The 27,491-nt window shown below is 39.6% G+C and overlaps 5 protein-coding genes across 16 annotated transcripts; all 5 read right to left on the bottom strand.

Moving 5' to 3' along the window:
- Positions 1 to 1,501: 1,501 nt before the first annotated feature.
- LOC148100292 (nuclear factor 7, brain-like) lies at positions 1,502 to 5,774 on the bottom strand. 10 transcript variants are annotated; one of them, XM_087849362.1, is made up of 2 exons: positions 4,497 to 5,774; positions 1,502 to 1,672 (listed from the first exon to the last, which is right to left on the bottom strand). In XM_087849362.1, exons 1-2 carry the CDS (start codon positions 5,772 to 5,774, stop codon positions 1,502 to 1,504), a joined length of 1,449 nt encoding a protein of 482 aa, XP_087705488.1. The 10 variants fall into 10 exon arrangements, with proteins under 10 accessions (XP_087705488.1, XP_087705490.1, XP_087705487.1 ...); XM_087849364.1 differs by having other exon boundaries at positions 1,502 to 1,802; positions 4,627 to 5,774; XM_087849361.1 differs by having other exon boundaries at positions 1,502 to 1,810; positions 4,629 to 5,774.
- A 3,111-nt stretch (positions 5,775 to 8,885) lies between these two features.
- On the bottom strand, positions 8,886 to 12,294 carry LOC148100291 (nuclear factor 7, brain-like). Of its 3 annotated transcripts, XM_087849379.1 has the most exons (3): positions 12,057 to 12,294; positions 10,776 to 10,777; positions 8,886 to 10,067 (listed from the first exon to the last, which is right to left on the bottom strand). In XM_087849379.1, the coding sequence occupies exons 1-3, from the start codon at positions 12,292 to 12,294 to the stop codon at positions 8,886 to 8,888; spliced, it is 1,422 nt and encodes a 473-aa protein (XP_087705505.1). The 3 variants fall into 3 exon arrangements, with proteins under 3 accessions (XP_087705505.1, XP_087705504.1, XP_087705503.1); XM_087849378.1 differs by lacking the exon at positions 10,776 to 10,777 and having other exon boundaries at positions 8,886 to 10,059; positions 12,041 to 12,294; XM_087849377.1 differs by lacking the exon at positions 10,776 to 10,777 and having other exon boundaries at positions 8,886 to 10,096.
- A 1,910-nt stretch (positions 12,295 to 14,204) lies between these two features.
- On the bottom strand, positions 14,205 to 16,530 carry LOC148100290 (uncharacterized). Its single transcript, XM_087849353.1, has one exon. It carries the CDS (start codon positions 16,357 to 16,359, stop codon positions 14,368 to 14,370), a length of 1,992 nt encoding a protein of 663 aa, XP_087705479.1. The 5' UTR covers positions 16,360 to 16,530; the 3' UTR covers positions 14,205 to 14,367.
- A 2,763-nt stretch (positions 16,531 to 19,293) lies between these two features.
- LOC148100289 (E3 ubiquitin-protein ligase TRIM35-like) lies at positions 19,294 to 21,663 on the bottom strand. Its single transcript, XM_087848771.1, has one exon. The coding sequence runs from the start codon at positions 21,552 to 21,554 to the stop codon at positions 20,100 to 20,102; it is 1,455 nt and encodes a 484-aa protein (XP_087704897.1). The 5' UTR covers positions 21,555 to 21,663; the 3' UTR covers positions 19,294 to 20,099.
- A 1,907-nt stretch (positions 21,664 to 23,570) lies between these two features.
- LOC148100288 (nuclear factor 7, brain-like) lies at positions 23,571 to 25,584 on the bottom strand. The gene has a single exon (XM_087848770.1). The coding sequence runs from the start codon at positions 25,473 to 25,475 to the stop codon at positions 24,018 to 24,020; it is 1,458 nt and encodes a 485-aa protein (XP_087704896.1). The 5' UTR covers positions 25,476 to 25,584; the 3' UTR covers positions 23,571 to 24,017.
- Between the last annotated feature and the right edge of the window lie 1,907 nt (positions 25,585 to 27,491).

Below are 27,491 nucleotides of genomic sequence, written 5' to 3'. Positions count from 1 at the left end.
AACAAAATAAAATAAAACCTGATAATGAAGTTAAACAATTTGATTAATAATTTAACTAAAATTAAGCTGCTGCTGGACTTAAAAAACAAACATAGAAACAAACAACAACAAAAGAACAAAACGGTGAAAATAAAGACTCGCTTTACAGTCAAATCTCAGTCTCTCAGATTTTGATATCAGAGGTTTTGGCGTCTCCTGCCTTTCCAACACTGAAATAAACATACAAATAAACTACATGAAGTTTCCTCCTCTTACTTTGTCTCTTATTGCCACTTTGGATTTCTTCTGTATAATAATATTAATCCTTAAATTCTCTGATTCTTCAGATTTTTGCTTTATTCTCTTAGGTGATGCACGTGTTTCTCTAACTTCAACAAGATGTGTTAATGTGTTACCAATAAAAGGACAGTTTGAATACAGTAAGAATTAAACAATAAAAATTAAGAGATCAAATTTCCTTTGATGTTTATACACAAATCAAAACGCAGCCAGACTTTGATATTTTTATTGACAGAAAATAATCCAGGAAATCAGTGAACTTGTGTTTCCAACATTTTCATCATATTTGCTCTGCAGGTGAAAAACAGGAAATCCACAGTTAACAAGACCAAATCCTGAATGTGCTGATGTGATCTGGAATATGAAGTGAGAGTTCACAGAAACACACTGGAACAAACAGCAGCTCCAACTGTACAAATATGTTCAACAATTATGAAATAAATGTTTCGGGTCAGTCAGTAGCAAAGAAAACAGTGTCTGTATCTGACAAAGCAATTTACACAGAACTTAGGAACAATCTAAAAAACAAAGAATGAGCTTTAGTTTGTATGAATACAACTGAATAAATGTCAGACAGTCAACATTATTCTGCAATGACACATTTGAAAGAAAAACATGGCTGAATTATTATGACAACCTACACAGTTTGTTTTATTTTGCAACATAATGGAGAACATGCTATAAGAAACACATTTAAATGAAGCAAATCACTTAAATGAATCACTGACAGTTAAGTATTAAAAGCAGACATTAGAAGCACAAATTGTCACGATGCTGTTATTAGCTGATATGGATCTAAATAACTGATGAAGGAAAGGAAAGTGACATTTATCAGAGCTTGTTCATCAATGTCTGACACATGGAAGTATGTTCAACTTCGCACTGTTTAAATGTTTAAAAACTGTTTCATGAACACCCAATGACTTGAAACTGCTATATATTTGTCAAAAAAGGAAAAAATCAACCAAAAAAAGAACAAATAAATATAAAGTTTTAAGGACCTTCAAACTGAATTTGCAAGAAAACAAAGAAAAAATTACTTTTATCATTAAATTTTACTGTGTTTTGAAAATGATTTTTATCACATTGTATAAAATGCTTCAGATACTAATCTTTCTTTCTGCAATTTCTCACATAAGTAAAAACAGGAGTTGCCAAAATTGAAAAACAAACAACCACAAAACAAGCTGTAACTAAAAGGATGAGACAAGAGAAGAAAAGTTCACAGAGACGTCGTTGCAGTTTTCAGAGAAATCTCAGTCTGACAGATTTTGATATCAGAGGTTTTGGCGTCTCCTGCCTTTCCAATACTGAAAAATGGGAAGAGTTTCTCAGTGAAAGTGTCTCTGTGAGTGCAGATGTGAGTCATGTCTTCAGGGTGATAGAAGGACACCTCCCCCCTGTCATAGTCCAGCTGGACTCTGATCCTCTGGAGACTCTTCTTCACTGTCACAGTCTGACCAACACCATTAGTGTATTTTCCACTACGATGTATTAAACACCAGATTCCATATTTTGGTGAAACAGATGGCTCATTTTTGTCAACTGACTCTTTAACTAAACCCACAACCCAGTCAGGATGGTCTCCCACCTCCACCTCCCAGCTGTGTTTCCCTGAGCTGAAGCCCTCAGAGCCAAAAACAGTGTAATACTCAGTGTTTCTCTCTGGATTATCAGGAAGCTGCTGAAATGTGTCTCCAAATCTCACACTAGTCAGATCATCAGACAGATAGAGACGGCGACTTGCAGTGTTTGGGTCCAGACTGACAGGACTGAAGTGGACCTTCTCCTTCATCTTCTCCCACACTCTGAAGGACAGGTTGCCCAGGTGTTTGGCCACATCTATCAGTGCTCCTGAGACCAGCTGAATAAATGTCAGAAAGTCAACATTATTCTGCAATGACACATTTTAAAGAAAACATGGCTGAACGTACACAGTTTGGCTTATTTTGCAACGTAATGGAGAACATGCCATAAGAAACACATTTAAATGAAACAAATCACTTAAATGATTCACTGACAGTTAAATATCAAAAGATGACATTAGGATTATTTATGAGTCAAGTCTATTTATCATTTTGAAACCATTAAAAACGAAATTGTCACAATGCTGTTATTAGCCGATATGGGTCTAAATAATTGATGAAGGAAAGGAAAGTCACTATATTGGCAAAAAAGGCAGAAAATCAACAAAAAATGAAAAAAGTAAATAAAAAGATTTTAACACATTTAAAGTGAATATTAAACAAAAGAAAACAAAGATAAATGACATAGAGCTGAATAGAACTGAATAATCTTTTAGAATGTGTCATTGCAGATTATTCTAAAGTGACAGTATTCTTATTATGTCATCGCACACAGTTTGGTTTATTTTGTCGTGATGAAGAACATACCATAAGAATCACATTTAAGGACAATCTTTTACTTAAATTCATCACTGATTGTGAAGTATCAAAAGAAAAGAAGACACTGGGTTTATTTATTAGTCAGTTTTAGCACATTCTGAAACCAGTAAAACACACATATTTTGCTGATATGGATCTCAATAACTTGTAAAGGGAATCAAAGCTACAGTTCTCAGCATCTATTTATCTCTCTAGCACCAATTTTGCACTGTTTCAATGTTAAAAACAGTTTTATGATCAGTTAAACAACTTTAAAACTGTTATAAATTTAGCAAAAACGGAATCTAAGAAAAATGAACAAATGGAAAAGATGGCTCTTGTCAGTTTTATATCATCCAACATTTGATGCATTAATTCTGAAATTGGATTCCATCCATCTTCATCCGCTTTATCCGGGGCCGGGTCGCGGGGGCAGCAGCCTAAGCAAAGAGGCCCAGACCTCCCTCTCCCCAGCCACCTCCTCCAGCTCATCCGGGGGAACACCAAGGCGTTCCCAGGCCAGCCGAGAGATATAATCTCTCCAGCGTGTCCTGGGTCTGCCCCGGGGCCTCCTCCCGGTGGGACATGCCTGGAACACCTCACCCAGGAGGCGCCCAGGGGGCATCCTTACCAGATGCCCAAACCACCTCAGCTGGCTCCTTTCGATGTGGAGCAGCAGCGGCTCTACTCTGAGCCCCTCCCGGATGGCCGAACTTCTCACCCTATCTCTAAGGGAGATGCCAGCCACCCTTCGGAGGAAGCTCATTTCCGCCGCTTGTATCCGCGATCTCGTCCTTTCGGTCACTACCCACAGCTCGTGGCCATAGGTGAGGGTAGGGACGTAGATCGACCGGTAAATTGAGAGCTTCGCTTTTACACTCAGCTCCCTCTTCACCACGACGGACCGGTGCAGCGTCTGCATTACTGCAGCTGCAGCCCCAATCCGTCTGTCGATCTCCGGCTCCCTTCTCCCATCACTCGCGAACAAGACCCCGAGATACTTGAACTCCTCCACTTGGGGCAGGACCTCATCCCCGACCCGGAGTGGGCACTCCACCCTTTTCCGGCTGAGAACCATGGCCTCAGATTTGGAGGTGCTGATCCTCATTCCCGCTGCTTCACACTCGGCTGCGAACCGCTCCAGTGCGAGCTGGAGGCCCTCACCCGATGAAGCCAACAGAACCACATCATCCGCAAAGATCAGAGATGAGATCCTGAGGCCACCAAAGCGAAAGCCCTCCGCCACTTGGCTGCGCCTAGAAATCCTGTCCATAAAAATTATGAACAGAACCGGTGACAAAGGGCAGCCCTGGCGGAGCCCATCACCCACCGGGAACGAGTCCGACTTATTGCCGGCAATGCGAACCAAGCTCTTGCAACGGTTGTATAGGGATCGAATGGCCCGTAGCAATGGGCCAGACACCCCATTGTTAAACTTAATTTGAAAAATAAAAGGATCTGAGCTACATTTGTAATTTCATTTTGAAAGTGCTAAAATTTTATTCCTGCATTTCTCACATAAAAAAGCCTTGAGAACAAAAAAACAAATAACCACAAAACAAGTTGTAACAAAAGAAAGAAAACACGAGAGAAGGGAAAAAATTCACCAAGACCTCACTGAAAAGAACTCGCTAAAGAAGTCCAGATGCTTTTCATTCCAAGCTCCTTAAACCTCACTGAAGTTTTCAAAGAAATCTCAGTCTGACAGATTTTGATATCAGAGGTTTTGGCATCTCCTGTCTTTCCAAAACTGAAATATGGGAAGAGTTTCTCAGTGAAAGTGTCTCTGTGAGTGCAGATCAGAGTCATGTCTTCAGGGTCATAGAAGGACACCTCCCCCCTGTCATAGTCCAGCTGGACTCGGATCCTCTGGAGACTCTTCTTCACTCTCACAGTCTGACCAACATAATTAGTGTATTTTCCACTACGGTGCAATAAACACCAGATTCCATATTTTGGTAAAGCAAGAAGCTCTCCCTTCCTCTCAACTGACTCTTTAACTAAACCCACAGTCCAGTCAGGATGGTCTCCCACCTCCACCTCCCAGCTGTGTTTCCCTGAGCTGAAGCTCTCAGAGCCAAAAACAGCACCATACTTTATGTTTCTCTCTGGATTATCAGGAAGCTGCTGCTTTGTGTCTCCAATCCTCACACTGGTCAGATCATCAGACAGATAGAGACGGGGGTGTGCAGTGTTTGGGTCCAGAATGACAGGACTGAAGTGGACCTTCTCCTTCATCTTCTCCCACACTCTGAAGGACAGGTTGCCCAGGTGTTTGGCCACATCTATCAGTGCTCCTGAGACCAGCTGTGGATCTGACACTGAGCTCTGGGCTCTGGCTCTGCTCTGAGTGTCTTTATAACTGCTGAGGAATGGCACGCTGTGTTTCTGCAGCTCTTCTTCAACAGCACAGATGCTGTCTGACAGAGAGGAGATCTGTTCCTCAATCATCTTCATCTCTCTGCTGATAGTCCTCCCCTTCTGCTCCTCTTCCTCCCTCAGAGCTGCCAGTCTGGACTCCTCTTCCTCTTTCAGGATCTGCTGGAGCTTCTTGAACTCTGCTCTGATCTGCCTCTCTGTGGACATCAGTTGCTTCTTGGAGTGTTGAATCATTTCATTGTATTTTTCCTCCACTTGTTTGTATTTGTTCCTCTTGTCCTGCAGAGACTTTAAGTCAAATTTCAGCTGCTCCTTCAGGTCACTGACTGCTTCTTCTACAGGAACCACTTTGTGACTCTGGTGGAGAGAAAAGTCACACACAGTACACACAGCTCTCTGCTCGTCCACACAGAACAGTTTAGGCTCTTCCTCATGTTTACTGCACACCACTGTTAATTTCTTCTCTCCCTTTTCCATCTCAGATGATCCAGATTTCTGTCTCCCAGCAAATGAATCAGCAAGTTCTTTCAGAGCAAAGTTCACATCTAGATGATCCTTTGAAGATTTTCTTTTACAAATGGGACAGTTTTTGTTTTTAGTTTGTTCCCAGAATTTCTGCAGGCAGCTTGAACAGAAGCTGTGGCTGCAGCTCAGAGACACAGGATCTCTGAAAGTCTCTGAACACACATGGCAGCTCAGGAAATTTTCCAAAAGTCTGACTTTCTCAGCCATTTGATCTTTAAGTATTTTTAACTCACCAAATTAGTGTCTCTTGAACTTTCTGATTCAAATCCTCCAAACGTGTGTTATTAGCAGAGATCTGACTCCCTGTAATGGCGTCTCAGCTCTGTTTGAAAGTGTCGAAATTTACTTTCATTTTCACGAATCACAGTGACGTAGCAAACTGAAATGTGCATATAATATTTGTATTCGCTAGAGGGCGCTGTCACAGTAATTCAGACAGTTTCCAGGTTGTGCTTCACAAACAGATATTTCAATAAGGAGAAGGAACTGAAGATGATTTATTATATAAGAATTCAGCTATGCTATGTTGTGATTAGACTACGACGGCCCGTCAGGATGAAAGCAGGATGAAATGCCAGCTGTGACAGGAACCAGGGCCGGTGTCTTTTGTCCTCTGTGTGCTGCTGTGATGAAATGAGTCATGCTAGATACGTTTATAAAAATGTACATAATTGAAACTGATGAGTCTAATGTGTTGTTAGAGGGAGAATTCACTAACTTTGAAGCAGAGGTGAGTTCAGACATTTAGCATGAACCAAACTGCTCTGGTGAGTTTGTATTGATGCACATTCATTTTAGTGCTGTGCCTTGTTATACCTCAGCAAAATGTTAGAATAACTGCTGTGATGTTTATAGTCAAAGGAAGAAGCTATGGTTCAGACCCTTAGTACCATCATCACTTTTCTGCCCCTTATCTGGTTACATAAACAAATTAAAAAAATATGAATAAAGTATAAAAAGTGTCACAAAGACTACGGCTCAGGGCAGACTGACTAAACAAATACTTTGTTTGCTTCTCCAACATGTCAGCAGGTCTGTGCTCAGGACTGAAAAACAAGATTCAGTCTGCAAAGAGGAGAAATAAAGTTTTATTAGATTTTAATTAATAATCTACCTTCTTGCTCTCTTAATAATCTTACTGACTTTAAATTTCCAAACGCATAACAAATGATGTATTTAGAGCCAAAGTTTATGGAAATACTAAAGAAAAAAAAAGTTTTATTTGTGTATTTGCAGTTTTTAGAGATGAACTGAGAAAAGTGTTTTTGCTTTACTTATTGAGTAACGGCATAACTAATATGTAATGAGTCATATATAATAAAAATGTGAGAAAGTGGAAATAAAATGTTGGAAAAACATTTTTACCAGAGAAGAAAATATGAACTTTGTCTTGTGAGTAAATATAATATACAAATAAATACCAATATTATAAAGTTGGACCTTCATCAAACATCTCTGCAGCTTTAAATTTACAGTTAAACAACATAAGTTAGAGTTTATAAAGATGCAGATCAGGTGTGAGAATGTAAACTTTATCCATGATTACATTTGATTTCTGCCTGGTAATGTTTCACACTGAGGATCAGACCAAAGTGAGAATCAGTGACTCCATCAAAACAAACTGCACAAGTTTTCTCTGATATGCATTTTAATAGAGTTGAGGTTAAATGTGAATGCAGGTCTGAAAATAAAAATAACAATTTTAAATGTAGTTGCTTAAAATAAACTGAATTTTATAAAATCTGATTCTGATTATTTCAAGAAAACAGCTCCAGCACAACAAGAATATTTACAAACCAACAGAAGCAAATAATCTTTTATTCTAAGGAGTCAGTTAAATATAAAAAGAACAATGAAAGTGAGTTTCCATGTTAAATAAAACTAAACTAATGACTGAATGTGTCTAAAAAGCTGATTTTCAGTCAAACACAACAACAACAGAATCACTGAATTTGATTTATTTCACTTCACAGACACATTTTGTGATTTTCAATAATCAAAGAAACCAGTTAAAAAATAACATTGAAGTTTCAAAATCAAATTTAAAACCTGATTATAAATCATCAGAAGATCCAGAAATCATTCAAACGTTAAGAGACGTCTGCTGCTGATTAAAGTTAAAAATAACACAAGAAAGACGATTTTTAATCCAATCAATCTTAGTTACACTGATGAGACAGTTTCAGAACTTAGAAGTCATTTCTTTGAATTTGGAAAACTTTAAAGTAGACGTGTTACTATAAAATGTTATTTAACTGAAAACAAGATGCTGACAATCAGGAAAATTAAGATCTTGTAGTTTTAAAGTTGACTCTTGCTGATGTGACACAAGTTTAATCATTAATCCTTCTTTTAAGAAGTGTCACAGTTTACTGTTCACACTCAACAACTTTGAAAAACAAAGAAATCATCATTCAGATTTTAAAATTATCAAAATATTTACATGAACAACATCAGAAATAGTCTGAAAATATTAATTTAAAAGAAACAAGAATATAAAAAGCAAAAGGTTTTTTTTCAGAAACTCGAGTGGCTCACAAGATTTTCACTTGAAAAAGTTTCTTTGGTTTTCAATGAATTGCTAATAGTTTCATTAATTCAACAAAATAAAATAAAACCTGATAATGAAGTTAAACAATTTGATTAATAATTTCATTAAAATTAAGCTGCTGCTGGACTTAAAAAACAAACATAGAAACAAACAACGACAACTAAAAAACAAAACGGTGTGTTACGGGTTCAGATATTGAGGGTGAGCACAAAAACAATAATGGTCCAGAAGAGCTTCGGTCAAACAATGATTTTAATGAACACACGCGTGGGGAGATGAACACTGCACACAGACAGCATCGATCTCCAAATGGTGGAGCATTACTCAAACTCTTATAGCCACTGTTGACCCCCACCTAGTCATAAAAGCCTAAACATTCACATTTTCCTAACTCCTAGCGAGCCTGACTTATGGCCTTGGCTCCCTATTTTGTCTGCCTTTAACAACGGCGGGAGTGAAGCTCCCGTGGAATGTGCTCTGTCTGCTCTACTATCAGAAAAAGCAAGGTCCTGACTCTCTGAAAACAGTATTTCTTATAACTCAGCAGTATAATGCATCATAAAACAATATCATTCATTCACAATAAATCAGCAGTCCAATGTAATACAAATTAGTTTAACAAGTGTAATCGTTATCACCTTCTTCTAATTCAGGAGAATAATGCAAACTAAAACTACATAATAGCTTCACAATCCTTAATTAGGGGCATAACATGGCATAAGATAATATTATAATCTCACAGGTGAAAATAAAGACTCGCTTTACAGTCAAATCTCAGTCTGACAGATTTTGATATCAGAGGTTTTGGTGTCTCCTGCCTTTCCAACAGTGAAATATGGGAAGAGTTTCTCAGTGAAAGTGTGTCTGTGAGTGTAGATGTGAGTCATGTCTTCAGGGTCATAGAAGGACACCTCCCCCCTGTCATAGTCCAGCTGGACTCTGATCCTCTGGAGACTCTTCTTCACTTTAACAGTCTGACCAGCACCTTTAGTGTATTTTCCACTGTGATGTGTTAAACACCAGATTGCATTTTTTGATGAAGCAAAACGCTCTCCCTTCCTCTCAACTGACTCTTTAACTAAACCTATAACCCAGACAGGATGGTCTCCCACCTCCACCTCCCAGCTGTGTTTCCCTGAGCTGAAGCTCTCAGAGCCAAAAACATTAGGATACTCAGTGTTTCTCTCTGGATTATCAGGAAGCTGCTGCCATGTGTCTCCAAATCTCACACTGGTCAGATCATCAGACAGATAGAGAATGGGGTTTGCAGTGTTTGGGTCCAGAATGACAGGACTGAAGTGGACCTTCTCCTTCATCTTCTCCCACACTCTGAAGGACAGGTTGCCCAGGTGTTTGGCCACATCTATCAGTGCTCCTGAGACCAGCTGTGGATCTGACACTGAGCTCTGGGCTCTGGCTCTGCTCTGAGTGTCTTTATAACTGCTGAGGAATGGCACGCTGTGTTTCTGCAGCTCTTCTTCAACAGCAGAGATGCTGTCTGACAGAGAGGAGATCTGCTCCTCAATCATCTTCATCTCTCTGCTGATAGTCCTCCCCTTCTGCTCCTCTTCCTCCCTCAGAGCTGCCAGTCTGGACTCCTCTTCCTCTTTCAGGACCTGCTGGAGCTTCTTGAACTCTGCTCTGATCTGCCTCTCTGTGGACAACAGCTGCTTCTTCGTGTGTTCCCTCATTTCATTGTATGTTTCCTCCACTTGTTTGTATTTGTTCCTCTTGTCCTGCAGAGACTTTAAGTCAGATTTCAGCTGCTCCTTCAGGTCACTGACTGCTTCTTCTACAGGAACCACTTTGTGACTCTGGTGGAGAGAAAACTCACACACAGGACACACAACTCTGTCTTCATCCACACAGTACCAGTAAGGGACGTCTGGATGTTTATCACACACCACCTCCTCCTTTTCTTCCTCCTTTTGTTCAGGTGAGCTCTCACTCTGCCTCTTAGCAAAGGAGTCAGCAAGTTCTTTGAGAGAAACGTTTATAGATGGTTCCTCCCTTGAAGATTTTCTTTTACAAATGGGACAGTTTTTGTTTTTAGTTTGTTCCCAGAATTTCTGCAGGCAGCTTGAACAGAAGCTGTGGTTGCAGCTCAGAGACACAGGATCTCTGAAAGTCTCTGAACACACATGGCAGCTCAGGATATTTTCAAAAAGAGCTCTTTCAGCCATCCGTGATAATATCAGATAACTTAAAGAACAAGACTCACCGAAATACAGTTCCTTTGACTTTTGAGCTAATTTGTATTCTTCAGTACAGATCCTAAGCTTTAGTGTAATGGCGTCCCCGTCAGATCGACAAAGTGAATCTTTAGGTTTCATTTAATCTCTTATGGGTGGAGCTGATATCAATGACTCCGCAATTTCACTCTGTCACCACTAGGTGGTGCAGTTATTCACAGTGTTAAAGAAATACTGCATAGACATGCTGTGTCTGTGAATTTGTGCAGAAATACTGGTCATTTACGCTGCTGTTTTAAAGGCAGGTACACACTGAGCAGGTCAACAAGCTGTGGCAGGGCTAACATATAGAGACAATTAGATAATTTAGGATAATCAGCTAACCTAACTTGCTTGTGTTTGAACTGTGGGAGGAAGCCAGCTTCCTCAGATTGAACCCGCAGAGACACAGGAAGAACATCTAACCTCTGCAGAGAAAATCCCCACCCTGAATTTAAACCCAGGACCATCTTGCTGTGAGGTGTGTCATGTTCAGAATTGTCAGAAACATCAATCGTTTAAAAGATTTCATTTTCTTTGGCAGTTGAAATCACAAGTTACCGCGCTGGACCGTTGTGTGAAACAACAGTCTGCCTCACACTAAGGTTATCCCTGAAACAGGCTGTGCAGCTTTTATACTTTGACAATAACAAACGATTATTATCTTCTCCCAGCACCCCTCTTGATGGCTCCCTTCCAATCCACTCCGTTCAGTCCACCCTTGCCTTGTATCTGCTCCTCCTGGAATCAGAAAGACAGAGAAGAAAGAGAAAGACAGAAGAAAAACAACCCTACGTAGCCTTGATTATCTAATATTGTCTAATATTGTCCCTCAGCTGATTTTAAGCTGATTGTAAGACCCAGTTCAGGACATCTTGTTTGGACTGTTTGGACTTCCTGACCCAGAGAGACTTATTGTAACCATATTGTAACCATTATCAGCAAAAAAAGGACCCTCAAGCGCTCTACGTCCACTCTTCAATATTTCAGCACAGGCATAGTGCCGGACAAAGCTTATGGCCCTCAAAACACAGAGAGCCAACTCATTCATGAGCACGTTTGCATTGTGTATAAATAGAATAATTAAAACAGCTTTATCAAATAATTTAAATAAAAAATCACAAACAGGTGACAGGACTCACCACTGCATCACTGTTCACTAGGATTAATCTGAGAATGTTCTAAACAACATGCAGTGGTAGGTAAACTGGTAAAGTGTGAGGTGGCATGATTTTTTTTTCCCAAACCAGCATTTTATCCAAACAAAGGTGAAAGATGCACCAGTTACCAGTTTAATATCTTATTCTCTGTTCTGAGAATATACCAAACAACCAAGACTGAAACTGATCAGATCATTTTTAGAGAATTTATTCCGCCTAAACGCTTTTTCTCAGTTTATAGTGTGTTTGGTTTCCCTTTTCATTAGAAATCATTAATAAGAAAAGAACATTTGTTACCTTATAGCTCTTAGTATGTACTTTGTGTCATCCGCTTCATTAAGGTGGCAGTTACTTTTTTCAGGGTGAGCAGCCTGTTCTAATACTGCGAGGTAAAAGGTTACCTGAAGGCATTTCTGCATGCTAATGCTAAACAAACATGACCTGAACTGAATGTTGTAAAGTGCATGTAATTATTTTAAACACAGCATGAAATAATAATAATCCTTCTCTTCCTCCTTTTCTTTTAGTGACTCAAGTGGGCTCTCACTCTGTCTCTTAGCAAAGGAGTCAGCAAGTTCTTTGAGAGAAACGTTTATCGATTGTTCATCCTTTAAAGATTTTCTTTTACAAATGGGACAGTTTTTGTTTGTAATTTGTTCCCAGAATTTCTGCAGGCAGCTTGAACAGAAGCTGTGGCTGCAGCTCAGAGACACAGGATCTCTGAACGTCTCTGAACACACATGGCAGCTCAGGAAATTTTCAATGATTGCAAGTTTCTCAGTCATTTCCACTGATTTTCAGATATTTTAGTTTAGTTTATAGGTGAACTCACCAAAACAAAGTCCTTTTCAGTTATAATCCACTCACTGTCAGTTCGTCAGTTCAGATCCCAGCATACAAACGTATCTGTGTTGTGATAAAGAAGTAAGTTTTATTTTCTCTGTAATGGGTGGAACTGATAGTAATGAACCTATCATTTGACTCAGTCCCCACTAGATGTCGCCATTTCTGTGTTATAGATGTCAAAGGAAAATTCCATGCTAAAGAAGAACCGTGTGAAATTGAGGTGAAATTTTAAGTGTGACTATATAAATTATGCTACGATTTTGGCTAAACTGATATATATATTCAATCATTTTTAGCTCCTATTCTCAGAGGTCCATTGTTTTTCTGTTAACTGCTTGTAAAGCCGGAAAAAAAAACCAACTAACAAAAATCCTATGAATTACATTTTCTTTTCTATGCATAATGTGTCTCTGTTGTAAAAATATATTTAAAATATAGCATTGAATTTAATCGTGTAATGTAATGGTAAATGGCCTGTATTTGTATAGCGCTTTACTACTCCTTAAGGACCCCAAAGCACTTTACACAACCAGTCATCCACACATTCACACACTGGTGATGGCAGCTACATTGTAGCCACAGCCACCCTGGGGCGCACTGACAGAGGCGAGGCTGCCGGACACTGGCGCCACTCTGACCACCACCAGTAGGCAACGGGTGAAGTGTCTTGCTCAAGGACACAATGACCAAGAACCGGCAACCTTCCGATTACAAGGCAAACTCCCAACTCTTGAGCCACAATCGTATGTTAGAAAACCTTTTTTTTTTTTTCCCCCGTGTAACCTGTATCTTTTAATTATTTTGATGTTTCTTTAGTTTACATGAATCTGACCCAGGAATGAATCATAACTGGTGGTGTAAGAAAAAAAAATGCATGAGCATCATAGAATCCTAGTAAATCACAGCATTCACCACCTGTTTAATACTGGATTGGATTTATATAGCGCTTTTCAAGGCACCCAAAGCGCTTTACAATGCCACTATTCATTCACTCTCACATCACTAACCTGAGTTCTTCTACTCTTTTTTTCAGCTTCAGATGGTCACCGTCTGTAAGACCTACTTTATCAGAGGCACTTCAACAAGTGAATGAGCTTCAGCAAGGGTGCAGTTACTCAAAGGGATGGTGAGTCTTTGTGTCAGTGAGTCATCTACTAATTAGAGAGTGAGCAGTTCAATCCTGTCTCCTCCTCCTGCAAGATACTGAACCCTGATTTTAGAACACTTTAGAATAATCTGCAGTGACACATTCTAAAAGATTATTCAGTTCTATTCAGCTCTATGTCATTTATCTTTGTTTTCTTTTGTTTAATATTCACTTTAAATGTGTTAAAATCTTTTTATTTACTTGTTCATTTTTTGTTGATTTTCGATTTTTTTGCGTATCTTCTGTGTTTTTCACCACTGGTTTGTACACACGTACAGAAAGACATTACTATGACATCCACTTCAAATTGGCCTACACAATGATGCTATGATACATGATATTTTTAGACACACAACTCTGATCTGATATGACATTCTTAGCAAATTTAAAGCAAATAGAACAAAGCACAAATATATTAAATTTGATCTTTTTTATTATTAATTTTTATTTTCTTTTGTTTAGTGGTTTGGTGCTGTTTCTCAACTCAAAATGTCCTGTTGTAATTGGACATTTTGCGTTAAGAAACAGCACCAAACCCCAACAACACTTCCCTCATGGGGCTTTATATTGTAAGGTCAAGACCCTACAATAATGCACCAAAACTCCAACCCCCTAGAGCAAGCACTTTGGCGACAGTGGGAAGGAAAAACTCACTTTTAAAAGAGAGAAACCTCCGGCAGAACAAGGCTCTGGGATGGGGTGGCCATCTGCCTCGGCCAGTTGGTGATGAGGGAAGGAAGTTGGGAAGAGAAGAGTGGTTATTTTTTAACCGCTCTGGTTTTAAAATTAAATTTAGATTGCCCAATGTAAATGCATATTTTAAGTCAGTTTCAGAGTTTTGTCACATGCACGTTTCAGTTGAATTTTAGCGTGCACATGAGAAAGCCCTAAGGATGACATTTTTGCTCTTCAGTTTGGCATGTGTTTTGAAGGTTTTGACGATTACTTCGTCAACCACTGGGTTGTTTGACTTCATTAAGAAGACTGGAGAAGGCCACCTGTCATGGAGTTCGTTGTACACCGTCAGGCTGAGCTGTTCAATGTTCTCTAAGGACATTTTGTAGGATTTGGACAAGATTTTGTTCCAGATCTTATTGGAAAGCCTCTGCATAATGAAATCTGATGTTCCTGGATGCCATGTCGCTGTCTCATTTTCTCGGCTCATAGCGTGCATTACCAGATCTTTAGTGAAATTTTTCACCACTTCTTTGTACTCTTCCCTGTTTTTAGAGACACTGAGTACTCGTCTTGGTAAAGCCAACAGGTGTTTGGTGAAGGTTGGGACAGTGATATTATCAAGTTGTTCCCTCAGATTAAAAATCAGATACTTTTCCTTGCAGTTGTGTGTTTGGCACAGATCCTTGAGAATGGCCTTGTGTATCTTTTTCAGCCTTTTTGGGGATAGGTCCAAATGTTTCAGCTCAATTTCAGGCCAGATTCTCTCAATCAGGCGATCGCTGATGCAGTCAGGAGTCAGGTGCTCTGTGAAGAGCTTGTATTTAGAAGAGACTTTTTCTATGGCCTGTGAAACGACCAACTGAATAACTCTGTGGACACACAACTTTTCCCCCATGTTCAGTGTTTTCGTGTTGACTCCGCCCTTCTCAGCGCTCTGATTCACCTCCTGCATTTCTAATGAGGAGGACTCTGGGGTTGCCGTGTCTTCTATCTCCGTCTTAGCCTCCGCTAAGTCTTTTCTCTGCATGTCCAGTTTGTTCTGCATTTCTTTTGTGTCCTTCACCAGTTTCTGATCTTCCAGGACTTTCTCTTTTTCTTCCTCCAGATTTTCTGTCTGTGTTTTCGTGTTGACTCCGCTCTTCTCGGCGCTCTGATTCACCTCCTGCATTTCTAATGAGGAGGACTCTGGGGTTGCCGTGTCTTCTATCTCCGTCTTAGCCTCCGCTAATTCTTTCCTCTGCGTGTCCAGTTTGTTCTGCATTTCTTTTGTGTCCTTCACCAGTTTCTGATCTTCCAGAACTTTCTCTTTTTCTTCCTCCAGATTTTCTGTCTGTGTTTTCTGATTCCACTGAGTTTCTTTCAGAGGGGCCTCGTGTTTCTGAAGCTTTGTGAGCTCGGCAGACAGACCGTCCTTCTCCTGTTTCAGGATCAGGATTTCACTGTCCCTCTGCCTGAGCCGCTCTTTCAGACGGTTCATCTCAAGGTCAAAGATGCTGGTCTTTTCCTGATCTGAACAAGTCTGTTCCTCTTTTTCTTCTCCAGCTTGGATCCCATATTGTTCCAGCTTGGTACACATCAATGAAATTTGGGCCAACAGCTGTTTGACTTGCTGTCTGGCTGTCTTTGAATCCTCTTTTAAAAGTTGATTTTCAGACAGAGTGTTTCGAAAGGCTTTCCTAACCTGAGTAAGTTTGTCCAGAACACTTTTTGGCAGAGTGCACATAATTTTTTCTTCCTTGCCTTTCTGAAGCTGTGCGAGCTCTGCAGACAGACTGTCCTTGTCCTGTTTCAGGATCAGGATTTCGCTGTCCCTCTGCTGAAGCTGCTCTTCCAGACGGTTCATCTCAAGGTCAAAGATGCTGGTCTTTTCCTGATCTGAACAAGCCTGATCCCCTTTTTCGTTAGTGGTGCTCCTCATTTGCACTTTGCGTGACACTGACTCATCAGTGAGTTCTCCAGCTTGGATCTCATATTGGTCCAGCTTGGCACGCATCAGTGAAATTTGGGCCATCAGCTCTTTGATTTGCTGTCTAGCTTCCTTTGTATCCTCTTTTAAAAGCTGATTTTCAGACAGAGTGTTTTGGAAGGCTTTCCTAACCTTAATGAGGTCATCCAGTGTACTTTTTGGCAGAGTGCACATAAATTGTGGTTTTCCTTTCTGGTTGCTCATTTTTGACATTTAAAACAAAGCTGTGTTACAATAAATCAGATATTCAGATTTGACTGAGGGTAGCAGAACAAAAGTTCATCTAGTGAATCGCTCCTGACTGTAGGTAAGAAACGTGCTTGTCTAGTGTGCAGTTTCAGCTGGCTGTTTAAGGACTTGAGTTGACTGTGACGTCATGGCCTGATTCTCTTGCCTTTCATGTTTGAAACAGGCCCCGCCCACAATAACGTTCCCTATTGGTTAATTGACGATAGGTCCCGCCCATAAAGAACGGGCTGTCAGATTTTCTGACGTCATGGCCCCATTCTCTTGGCTTTCATGTTTGAAACAGGCCCCGCCCTCCACAACGTTCCATATTGGCTCATTGAAAATAGATCCCGCCCACAAAGAACAGGCTGCCAGATGTTTTACAATTAAATTCATATTTAGAAATAATAAAATAGAAATTATTTAAAAATATATTCATTTAAATTTATTATGATTCATCCCTCTTCATTTACCCGAAAACCATTTTCACCACTTACTCAAAAGCCCTTCTCTGTGGTAGAAAACCTTTATTTTCCACGCTCAATTCACTTCCATCCACCTCTATCACGTCTTTTTGCCCACTCCGAGATTATTGCCTGTGCCCCTGTTGCTTACTCATAATAAGGTAGGAAGGAGAGTATTTCAAACCAGCAGGTGACCTGATCTATTAATGTTTTCGACACACAGTTTACTTCTAACTGCGCGATTTTTAACAATGAAAAAATTATATCTTCATTTTCTTTGTTATATATTGAAATAAGCTGAACTCTCTTGTGTTTAGAAAATAATGCAAATTTTTAAATCAACCTTAAAACCAACCACACCAATAAAAGTTATTTGCTGTTTTAATAACGTTTAATTGCCACTGTATGAGCTTATCTTGTGTTGCATCCTTAAGAGAGAGACCTGCAGCTGCCTCCTTCCTTTGGCTCCTTGTTTGTCTTTATCTGAGCATCACTTTTGCCTCCACTATGAAGCCCCTCGTAGCAACATTTAACTTTCAAGGCAGATAAAAAAGTTTCAGTTTTGAGTGTAATCAGCTCTTAGTTATTCTGACCTCACCATAGCGCCATCTGTTCAACACGACGTCTGTGTGCAGACTCATGACCAAGGAATTAATTGTGGATTTTAGGAATACCGGGAAACCCTTGACCCCTTTGACACTCAAGGGGGTCAACGTGGACATTGTGAAGGACTATAAATATCTCGGAGTACACATAAACAATAAATTTGACTGGGTCAAAAACATCACTGCACTTTACAGGAAGGGCCAGTGTCGTCTCTATTTTCTGAGGCGGCTGAGGTCCTTCAACATCTGTCGGACAATGCTCAGAAATTTCTATGAGTCTGTTGTGGCCAGAGCTATCCTCTATGCTGTTGCATGCTGGGGCAGCAGGCTGAGCATTGCTGATGCCAACAGACTCAATAAATTGATCCGTAAGGCCAGTAATGTTGTCGGTATGGAGCTTGACTCTCTTAAGGCGGTGTCAGAGAGGTGAATGTTGTCCAAGATAAAGACAATGTTGGACAATACCTTCCACCCACTCCATGACATGCTGGCTAGCCACGGAAGCACGTTCAGTGGGAGACTGAGATTACCAAAAAGCGCCACTGAACGACACAGGAAATCATTCCTGCCTGTGGCCATCTCCCTGTACAACTCCTCCATCTAACACACTGTAAACACTGCAATAGTTACATCCTTTTGCACATGCTCCTTCCTGCTTGGTAATGTTGCTATTTTCTGGATATTTATTTATAATCGCATCTGTCAACCCAGGATATTTATTATTTGGTGATTTGTATATATTGTGCTATTCCTTATATCTTGATATATTGTATGTCTAATCATCTATTCTGTTTTTTTTTTATGTTTTTTTTTTTTGTTTCTGTTTTTCTTATTGTCACTGTACGAGAGCAACTGTAACCCACATCATTTCCCTAAGGATCAATAAAATATTCTGATTCTGATTGATTCTGATGTCACAGGTATTAAAACACATGAGAGAGATGCTGGTTCATCACAGCCATAAATATGTTAAAAATGAAGATGTGTTCAGGTACCAGATTTAGTGCTATATGAGGTATTTTAATCAAAAAGGCTGTGAGACAGTGTTCGGATCCACGTTTTTCCATGTTGTCTAAAAATATCAAAAGTGAGGCTCAGTGTTTGTTTTTAAACTTTAACCTTACCTATTCCCTGCAATAAAAAAAAACACATTTGTTAAAAGTTCTGTTTGTTATAACAGTAAGAATAAGCTTACAGTTAAGTCTACAGTGAGTTTTATAAATCGTGCCTCTGACATATGCGTTCCATACAATAATAATTAAAAAGACTGAAACTAATGAAAAACCCCTAAACTAACTAACTGCAGTAATACACATAAACTACATGCAGTGTTGTCCTCTTGATTTGAACATGAACTCTGCTGCCTTTCTGTCTTTTAGTTAAAGCATCATTAAACTCTGAACTTCTGCTGTCTTCTATCTCCAGTCTTCACAGGGTGTCTTTCCAAACTCACTCCAGCATTTCTCTTCAGGTGGCTTTTTCTACTTTCCCTTTTGTCTCTTATGCTACTTTGGATTTCTTCTGTACAATAATATTAATCCTCTAGTTCCCTGATTTTTCACATTATTGCTTTATTCTCTTGGGTGATGCAAGTGTTTCTCTAACCTCAAGAAAATGTTAAGGTGTTATCAATAAAATGACAGTTTGAATACAGTAAGAGTTAAATAATAAGAGTTAAGAGATAAAATTTCCTTTGATGTTTATAGACAAATCAAAATGCAGCCAGACTTTGATCTTTTTTTTATTGACAGAAAAAATCCAGGAGATCAATGAAATCAGGTTTCTGACATTTTCATCATATTTGCTCTGCAGGTGAAAAAGACAATGAGACCAAATCCTGAATGTGCTGATGTGATCTGGAATATGAAGTGAGAGTTCACAGAAACACACTGGAACAAACAGCAGCTCCAACTGTACAAATGTTCAACAATTATGAAATAAATGTTTCGGGTCAGTCAGTAGCAAAGAAAACAGTGTCTGTATCTGACAAAGCAATTTACACAGAACTTAGGAACAATCTAAAAACAAAGAATGAACTTTAGTTTGTATGAATACAACTGAATAAATGTCAGACAGTCAACATTATTCTGCAATGACACATTTTAAAGAAAAACATGGCTGAATTATTATGACAACCTACACAGTTTGGTTTATTTTGCAACATAATGGAGAACATGCTATAAGAAACACATTTAAATGAAGCAAATCACTTAAATTAATCACTGACAGTTAAGTATTAAAAGCAGACATTAGAAGCACAAATTGTCACGATGCTGTTATTAGCTGATATTGATCTAAATAACTGATGAAGGTAAAGAAAGTGACATTTATCAGAGCTTGTTTATCAATATCACATCTATTTTATACTGATTAAATGTTTAAAAACAGTTTCATGAACACTTAATGACTTTAAACATCTTCAAACTGAATTTGCAACAAAACAAAAAATATAACATTTATGATTTTGTTTTACTCTGTGTTTTGAAAATAATTTGTATCTTATTGTATAAAAAGCTTCAGGTGCTAAATTTTTCTTTCTGAAATTTCTCACATAAAAAATAACAACAGGAGTAGCCGAAATTGAAAAACAAACAATCAAAAAACAAGCTGTAACAAACAACGAGAAAGCTTGAAACAAGAGAAAAGAAAAAAGAATTCACAGAGACGTCGTTGCAGTTTTCAAAGAAATCTCAGTCTCACAGATTTTGATATCAGAGGTTTTGGCGTCTCCTGCTTCTCCAATGTAAAAAAATGGGAAGAGTTTCTCAGTGAAAGTGTCTCTGTGAGTGCAGATCAGAGTCATGTCTTCGGGGTCATAGAAGGACACCTCCTCCCTGTCATAGTCCAGCTGGACTCTGATCCTCTGGAGACTCTTCTTCACTGTCACAGTCTGACCACCAACATTAATGTATTCTCCACTGCGATGTGTTAAACACCAGAATCCACATGTTGGTGAAACGGATGACTCATTTTTGTCAACTGACTCTTTAATTAAACCCACATTCCAGTCAGGATGGTCTCCCACCTCCACCTCCCAGCTGTGTTTCCCTGAGCTGAAGCCCTCAGAGCCAAACACATTGGTATACTTTGTGTTTCTCTCTGGATTATCAGGAAGCTGCTGCTCTGTGTCTTCACGTCTCACACTGGTCAGATCATCAGACAGATAGAGCCAGTGGTTTGCAGTGTTCGGGTCCAGAATGATAGGACTGAAGTGGACCTTCTCCTTCATCTTCTCCCACACTCTGAAGGACAGGTTGCCCAGGTGTTTGGCCACATCTATCAGTGCTCCTGAGACCAGCTGTGGATCTGACACTGAGCTCTGGGCTCTGGCTCTGCTCTGAGTGTCTTTATAACTGTTGAGGAATGGCACGCTGTGTTTCTGCAGCTCTTCTTCAACAGCAGAGATGCTGTCTGACAGAGAGGAGATCTGCTCCTCAATCATCTTCATCTCTCTGCTGATAGTCCTCCCCTTCTGCTCCTCTTCCTCCCTCAGAGCTGCCAGTCTGGACTCCTCTTCCTCTTTCAGGAACTGCTGGAGCTTCTTGAACTCTGTTCTGATCTGCCTCTCTGTGGACAACAGCTGCTTCTTCATGTGTTCCCTCATTTCATTGTATGTTTCCTCCACTTGTTTGTATTTGTTCCTCTTGTCCTGCAGAGACTTTAAGTCAGATTTCAGCTGCTCCTTCAGGTCACTGACTGCTTCTTCTACAGGAACCACTTTGTGACTCTGGTGGAGAGAAAACTCACACACAGGACACACAGCTCTGTCTTCATCCTCACAGTACCAGTAAGGGACGTCTGGATGTTTATCACACACCTCCTCCTCCTTCTCTTCCTCCTTCTCTTCCTCCTTTTGTTCAGGTGAGCTCTCACTCTGTCTCTTAGCAAAGGAGTCAGCAAGTTCTTTGAGAGAAACGTTTATAGATGTTTCATCCTTTGAAGATTTTCTTTTACAAATGGGACAGTTTTTGTTTTTAGTTTGTTCCCAGAATTTCTGCAGGCAGCTTGAACAGAAGTTGTGGCTGCAGCTCAGAGACACAGGATCTCTGAAAGTCTCTGAACACACATGGCAGCTCAGATAGTTTTCAAAAAGTGCGACTTTCTCCGCCATTTTCCAGGGTTTGGTTTCAATGACTCACCGAAATACGACCTCTTTGCTTGATAATGCCGCCAAATTGTGTTCTTCGGTACAAAGCGCAGGTTTTAATGTGACGGCGTCTCCAACGTGGTCGACAATGAGTTTAACTCTGTTAGGGGCGGAGCTGATAGTAATGGACTTGCTATTTTATTATATTCCCACTAGATGGCGCTGTGTCTGTGATATAGATGTTGAATACACCACCAGACTACCGCTGACAGTCTCTATGCTTCAGAGAGAAATGTGACTAAACCAACATTAATATGCGTCGCTTTTTAAATTCTGGTTTGAACTTAGGCTGCACTGAGCTGTCATTAATAAATGCGTCTCTTGGTGACGGTCATTGATTATCTGGAGACTCTTCGTCACTCTCAGAGTCTGATAAACGACATCAGTGTATTTTCCACTCTCATAATTTAAACACCAGGTTCCAGTTTCTGGTGAAATGAATGATTCATTCTTGTCAGCTGACACTTTTATTAAACCCACACTCCACTCAGGATGGTCTCCCACCTCCCAGCTGTGTTTCCCTGAGCTGAAGCCCTCAGAGCCAAAAATGTCGGGATACTTCATGTTTTTCTGTGGATTGTCAGAAATCTGCTGTTTTTTAAATCCAAGTCTCACACTGGTCAGATCATCAGACAGATAGAGACAACAGAGTTTGGGTCCAGAATGACAGGACTGAAGTGGACCTTCTCCTTCATCTTCTCCCACACTCTGACGGACAGGTTGATAGAATATGATACCCATTTACACAAAAATTAAAAATAAACCAAAAAACAGAAAATTACTGAGATCTCACTGAACTATGATGAAAACTCCCTTAGACTCTTTTGGCATCTCCTGCTTTTCAAATATTAAACGTGTCTCAGTGAAAGTGTCTCTGTGAGTGCAGATCAGAGTCATGTCTTCAGGGTCATAGAAGGACACCTCCCCCCTGTCATAGTCCAGCTGGACTCTGATCCTCTGGAGACTCTTCTTCACTGTCACAGTCTGACCAACAACATCAGGGCTGCACAGTGGGGACTAAAATGTCACTGATGCCTCTAATAAATCATCATTCTGTTTGAATTATCAACGATTAAATAATAATCAGGTTTTTTTGTGCAGCCCTACACATAAACTACATGAAGTTTCCTCCTATACTTTCCCCTTTGTCTCTTATTGCCACTTTAGATTTCTTCTGTATAATAATATTAATCCTTAAATTCTCTGATTCTTCAGATTTTTGCTTTATTCTCTTAGGTGATGCACGTGTTTCTCTAACTTCAACAAGATGTGTTAATGTGTTACCAATAAAAGGACAGTTTGAATACAGTAAGAATTAAACAATAAAAATTAAGAGATCAAATTTCCTTCAATGTTTATACACTAATCAAAACGCAGCCAGACTTTGATATTTTTATTGGCAGAAAATAATCCAGGAAATCAGTGAACTCATGTTTCCGACATTTTCATCATATTTGCTCTGGAGGTGAAAAACAGGAAATCCACAGTTAACGAGATTAAATCCTGAATGTGCTGATGTGATCTGGAATATGAAGTGAGAGTTCACAGAAACACACTGGAACAAACAGCAGCTCCAACTGTACAAATGTTCAACAATTATGAAATAAATGTCAGTCAGTAGCAAAGAAAACAGTGTCTGTATCTGACAAAGCAATTTACACAGAACTTAGGAACAATCTAAAAACAAAGAATGAGCTTTAGTTTGTATGAATACGACTGAATAAATGTCAGACAGTCAACATTATTCTGCAATGACACATTTTAAAGAAAAACATGGCTGAATTATTATGACAACCTACACAGTTTGGCTTATTTTGCAACGTAATGGAGAACATGCTATAAGAAACACATTTAAAAGAAGCAAATCACTTAAATGAATCACTGACAGTTAAGTATTAAAAGCAGACATTTGGATTATTTATGAGTCAAGTCTATTTATCATTTTGAAACCATTAAAACACAAATTGTCACGATGCTGTTATTAGCTGATATGGATCTAAATAACTGATGAAGGAAAGGAAAGTGAAATTTATCAGTGCTTGTTCATCAATGTCTGACACATGGAAGTATGTTCAACTTCGCACTGTTTAAATGTTTAAAAACTGTTTCATGAACACCCAATGACTTGAAACTGCTATATATTTGTCAAAAAAGGAAAAAAATCAACCAAAAAAAGAACAAATAAATATAAAGTTTTAAGGACCTTCAAACAGAGATGGCAAGAATACAAAGCAAAAATTACTTTTATCATTTAATTTTACTGTGATTTGAAAATGATTTTTATCACATTGTATAAAATGCTTCAGATACTAATCTTTCTTTCTGCAATTTCTCACATAAAAAATAAAAACAGGAGTTGCCTAAATTGAAAAACAAACAACCACAAAACAAGCTGTAACTAAAAGGATGAGACAAGAGAAGAAAAGTTCACAGAGACCTCGTTGCAGTTTTCAGAGAAATCTGAGTCTGACATATTTTGATATCAGAGGTTTTGGCGTCTCCTGCCTTTCCAACATTGAAATATGGGAAGAGTTTCTCAGTGAAAGTGTCTCTGTGAGTGTAGATCAGAGTCATGTCTTCAGGGTCATAGAAGGACACCTCCCCCCTGTCATAGTCCAGCTGGACTCTGATCCTCTGGAGACTCTTCTTCACTGTCACAGTCTGACCACCACCTTTAGTGTATTTTCCACTGCGATGCAATAAACACCAGAGTCCATGTTTTGGTGAAGCAAAACACTCTCCCTTCCTGTCAACTGACTCTTTACTTAAACCTATAACCCAGCCAGGATGGTCTCCCACTTCCACCTCCCAGCTGTGTTTCCCTGAGCTGAAGCCCTCAGAGCCAAAAACAGTGGAACCATAAGTGTTTCTCTCTGGATTATCAGGAAGCTGCTGCACTGTGTCTCCATTCCTCACACTGGTCAGATCATCAGACAGATAGAGATGGCGACTTGCAGTGTTTGGGTCCAGAATGACAGGACTGAAGTGGACCTTCTCCTTCATCTTCTCCCACACTCTGAAGGACAGGTTGCCCAGGTGTTTGGCCACATCTATCAGTGCTCCTGAGACCAGCTGTGGATCTGACACTGAGCTCTGGGCTCTGGCTCTGCTCTGAGTGTCTTTATAACTGCTGAGGAATGGCACGCTGTGTTTCTGCAGCTCTTCTTCAACAGCAGAGATGCTGTCTGACAGAGAGGAGATCTGCTCCTCAATCATCTTCATCTCTCTGCTGATAGTCCTCCCCTTCTGCTCCTCTTCCTCCCTCAGAGCTGCCAGTCTGGACTCCTCTTCCTCTTTCAGGAACTGCTGGAGCTTCTTGAACTCTGCTCTGATCTGCCTCTCTGTGGACAACAGCTGCTTCTTCATGTGTTCACTCATTTCATTGTATGTTTCCTCCACTTGTTTGTATTCGTTCCTCTTGTCCTGCAGAGACTTTAAGTCAGATTTCAGCTGCTCCTTCAGGTCACTGACTGCTTCTTCTACAGGAACCACTTTGTGACTCTGGTGGAGAGAAAACTCACACACAGGACACACAGCTCTGTCTTCATCCTCACAGTACCAGTAAGGGACGTCTGGATGTTTATCACACACCTCCTCCTCCTTCTCTTCCTCCTTCTCTTCCTCCTTTTGTTCAGGTGAGCTCTCACTCTGTCTCTTAGCAAAGGAGTCAGCAAGTTCTTTGAGAGAAACGTTTATAGATGTTTCATCCTTTGAAGATTTTCTTTTACAAATGGGACAGTTTTTGTTTTTAGTTTGTTCCCAGAATTTCTGCAGGCAGCTTGAACAGAAGTTGTGGCTGCAGCTCAGAGACACAGGATCTCTGAAAGTCTCTGAACACACATGGCAGCTCAGATAGTTTTCAAAAAGTGCGACTTTCTCCGCCATTTTCCAGGGTTTGGTTTCAATGACTCACCGAAATACGACCTCTTTGCTTGATAATGCCGCCAAATTGTGTTCTTCGGTACAAAGCGCAGGTTTTAATGTGACGGCGTCTCCAACGTGGTCGACAATGAGTTTAACTCTTTTAGGGGCGGAGCTGATAGTAATGGACTTGCTATTTTATTATATTCCCACTAGATGGCGCTGTGTCTGTGATATAGATGTTGAATACACCACCAGACTACCGCTGACAGTCTCTATGCTTCAGAGAGAAATGTGACTAAACCAACATTAATATGCGTCGCTTTTTAAATTCTGGTTTGAACTTAGGCTGCACTGAGCTGTCATTAATAAATGCGTCTCTTGGTGACGGTCATTGATTATCTGGAGACTCTTCGTCACTCTCAGAGTCTGATAAACGACATCAGTGTATTTTCCACTCTCATAATTTAAACACCAGGTTCCAGTTTCTGGTGAAATGAATGATTCATTCTTGTCAGCTGACACTTTTATTAAACCCACACTCCACTCAGGATGGTCTCCCACCTCCCAGCTGTGTTTCCCTGAGCTGAAGCCCTCAGAGCCAAAAATGTCGGGATACTTCATGTTTTTCTGTGGATTGTCAGAAATCTGCTGTTTTTTAAATCCAAGTCTCACACTGGTCAGATCATCAGACAGATAGAGACAACAGAGTTTGGGTCCAGAATGACAGGACTGAAGTGGACCTTCTCCTTCATCTTCTCCCACACTCTGACGGACAGGTTGATAGAATATGATACCCATTTACACAAAAATTAAAAATAAACCAAAAAACAGAAAATTACTGAGATCTCACTGAACTATGATGAAAACTCCCTTAGACTCTTTTGGCATCTCCTGCTTTTCAAATATTAAACGTGTCTCAGTGAAAGTGTCTCTGTGAGTGCAGATCAGAGTCATGTCTTCAGGGTCATAGAAGGACACCTCCCCCCTGTCATAGTCCAGCTGGACTCTGATCCTCTGGAGACTCTTCTTCACTGTCACAGTCTGACCAACAACATCAGGGCTGCACAGTGGGGACTAAAATGTCACTGATGCCTCTAATAAATCATCATTCTGTTTGAATTATCAACGATTAAATAATAATCAGGTTTTTTTGTGCAGCCCTACACATAAACTACATGAAGTTTCCTCCTATACTTTCCCCTTTGTCTCTTATTGCCACTTTAGATTTCTTCTGTATAATAATATTAATCCTTAAATTCTCTGATTCTTCAGATTTTTGCTTTATTCTCTTAGGTGATGCACGTGTTTCTCTAACTTCAACAAGATGTGTTAATGTGTTACCAATAAAAGGACAGTTTGAATACAGTAAGAATTAAACAATAAAAATTAAGAGATCAAATTTCCTTCAATGTTTATACACTAATCAAAACGCAGCCAGACTTTGATATTTTTATTGGCAGAAAATAATCCAGGAAATCAGTGAACTCATGTTTCCGACATTTTCATCATATTTGCTCTGGAGGTGAAAAACAGGAAATCCACAGTTAACGAGATTAAATCCTGAATGTGCTGATGTGATCTGGAATATGAAGTGAGAGTTCACAGAAACACACTGGAACAAACAGCAGCTCCAACTGTACAAATGTTCAACAATTATGAAATAAATGTCAGTCAGTAGCAAAGAAAACAGTGTCTGTATCTGACAAAGCAATTTACACAGAACTTAGGAACAATCTAAAAACAAAGAATGAGCTTTAGTTTGTATGAATACGACTGAATAAATGTCAGACAGTCAACATTATTCTGCAATGACACATTTTAAAGAAAAACATGGCTGAATTATTATGACAACCTACACAGTTTGGCTTATTTTGCAACGTAATGGAGAACATGCTATAAGAAACACATTTAAAAGAAGCAAATCACTTAAATGAATCACTGACAGTTAAGTATTAAAAGCAGACATTTGGATTATTTATGAGTCAAGTCTATTTATCATTTTGAAACCATTAAAACACAAATTGTCACGATGCTGTT

The sequence above is a fragment of the Neolamprologus brichardi genome, chromosome 12, assembly GCF_056152115.1.
Source record: "Neolamprologus brichardi isolate AB-2024 chromosome 12, ASM5615211v1, whole genome shotgun sequence".
Classification (NCBI taxonomy): Eukaryota; Metazoa; Chordata; class Actinopteri; order Cichliformes; family Cichlidae; genus Neolamprologus; species Neolamprologus brichardi.
The sequence above is the reverse complement of the archived record's forward strand: the minus strand, read 5'-3'. Positions and strand labels throughout refer to the sequence as shown.

Bases quoted from the DNA above. Each gene is read 5' to 3' on its own strand.
- LOC148100289 (XM_087848771.1), bottom strand. From the start codon at position 21,554: ATGGCGGAGAAAGTCGCACTTTTTGAAAACTATCTGAGCTGCCATGTG.
- LOC148100290 (XM_087849353.1), bottom strand. From the start codon at position 16,359: ATGTCAAAAATGAGCAACCAGAAAGGAAAACCACAATTTATGTGCACT.
- LOC148100292 (XM_087849361.1), bottom strand. From the start codon at position 5,774: ATGGCTGAGAAAGTCAGACTTTTGGAAAATTTCCTGAGCTGCCATGTG. The intron at 1,811-4,628 runs GCTTTACCAAAA...GACAAAAATGAG, and splicing joins AGAGGAAGGGAGAGCTTCTT to CCATCTGTTTCACCAAAATA.
- LOC148100288 (XM_087848770.1), bottom strand. From the start codon at position 25,475: ATGGCGGAGAAAGTCGCACTTTTTGAAAACTATCTGAGCTGCCATGTG.
- LOC148100291 (XM_087849377.1), bottom strand. From the start codon at position 12,294: ATGACTGAGAAACTTGCAATCATTGAAAATTTCCTGAGCTGCCATGTG. The intron at 10,097-12,056 runs GTGAGAGCCCAC...TTTCTCTCAAAG, and splicing joins CTCCTTTGCTAAGAGACAGA to AACTTGCTGACTCCTTTGCT.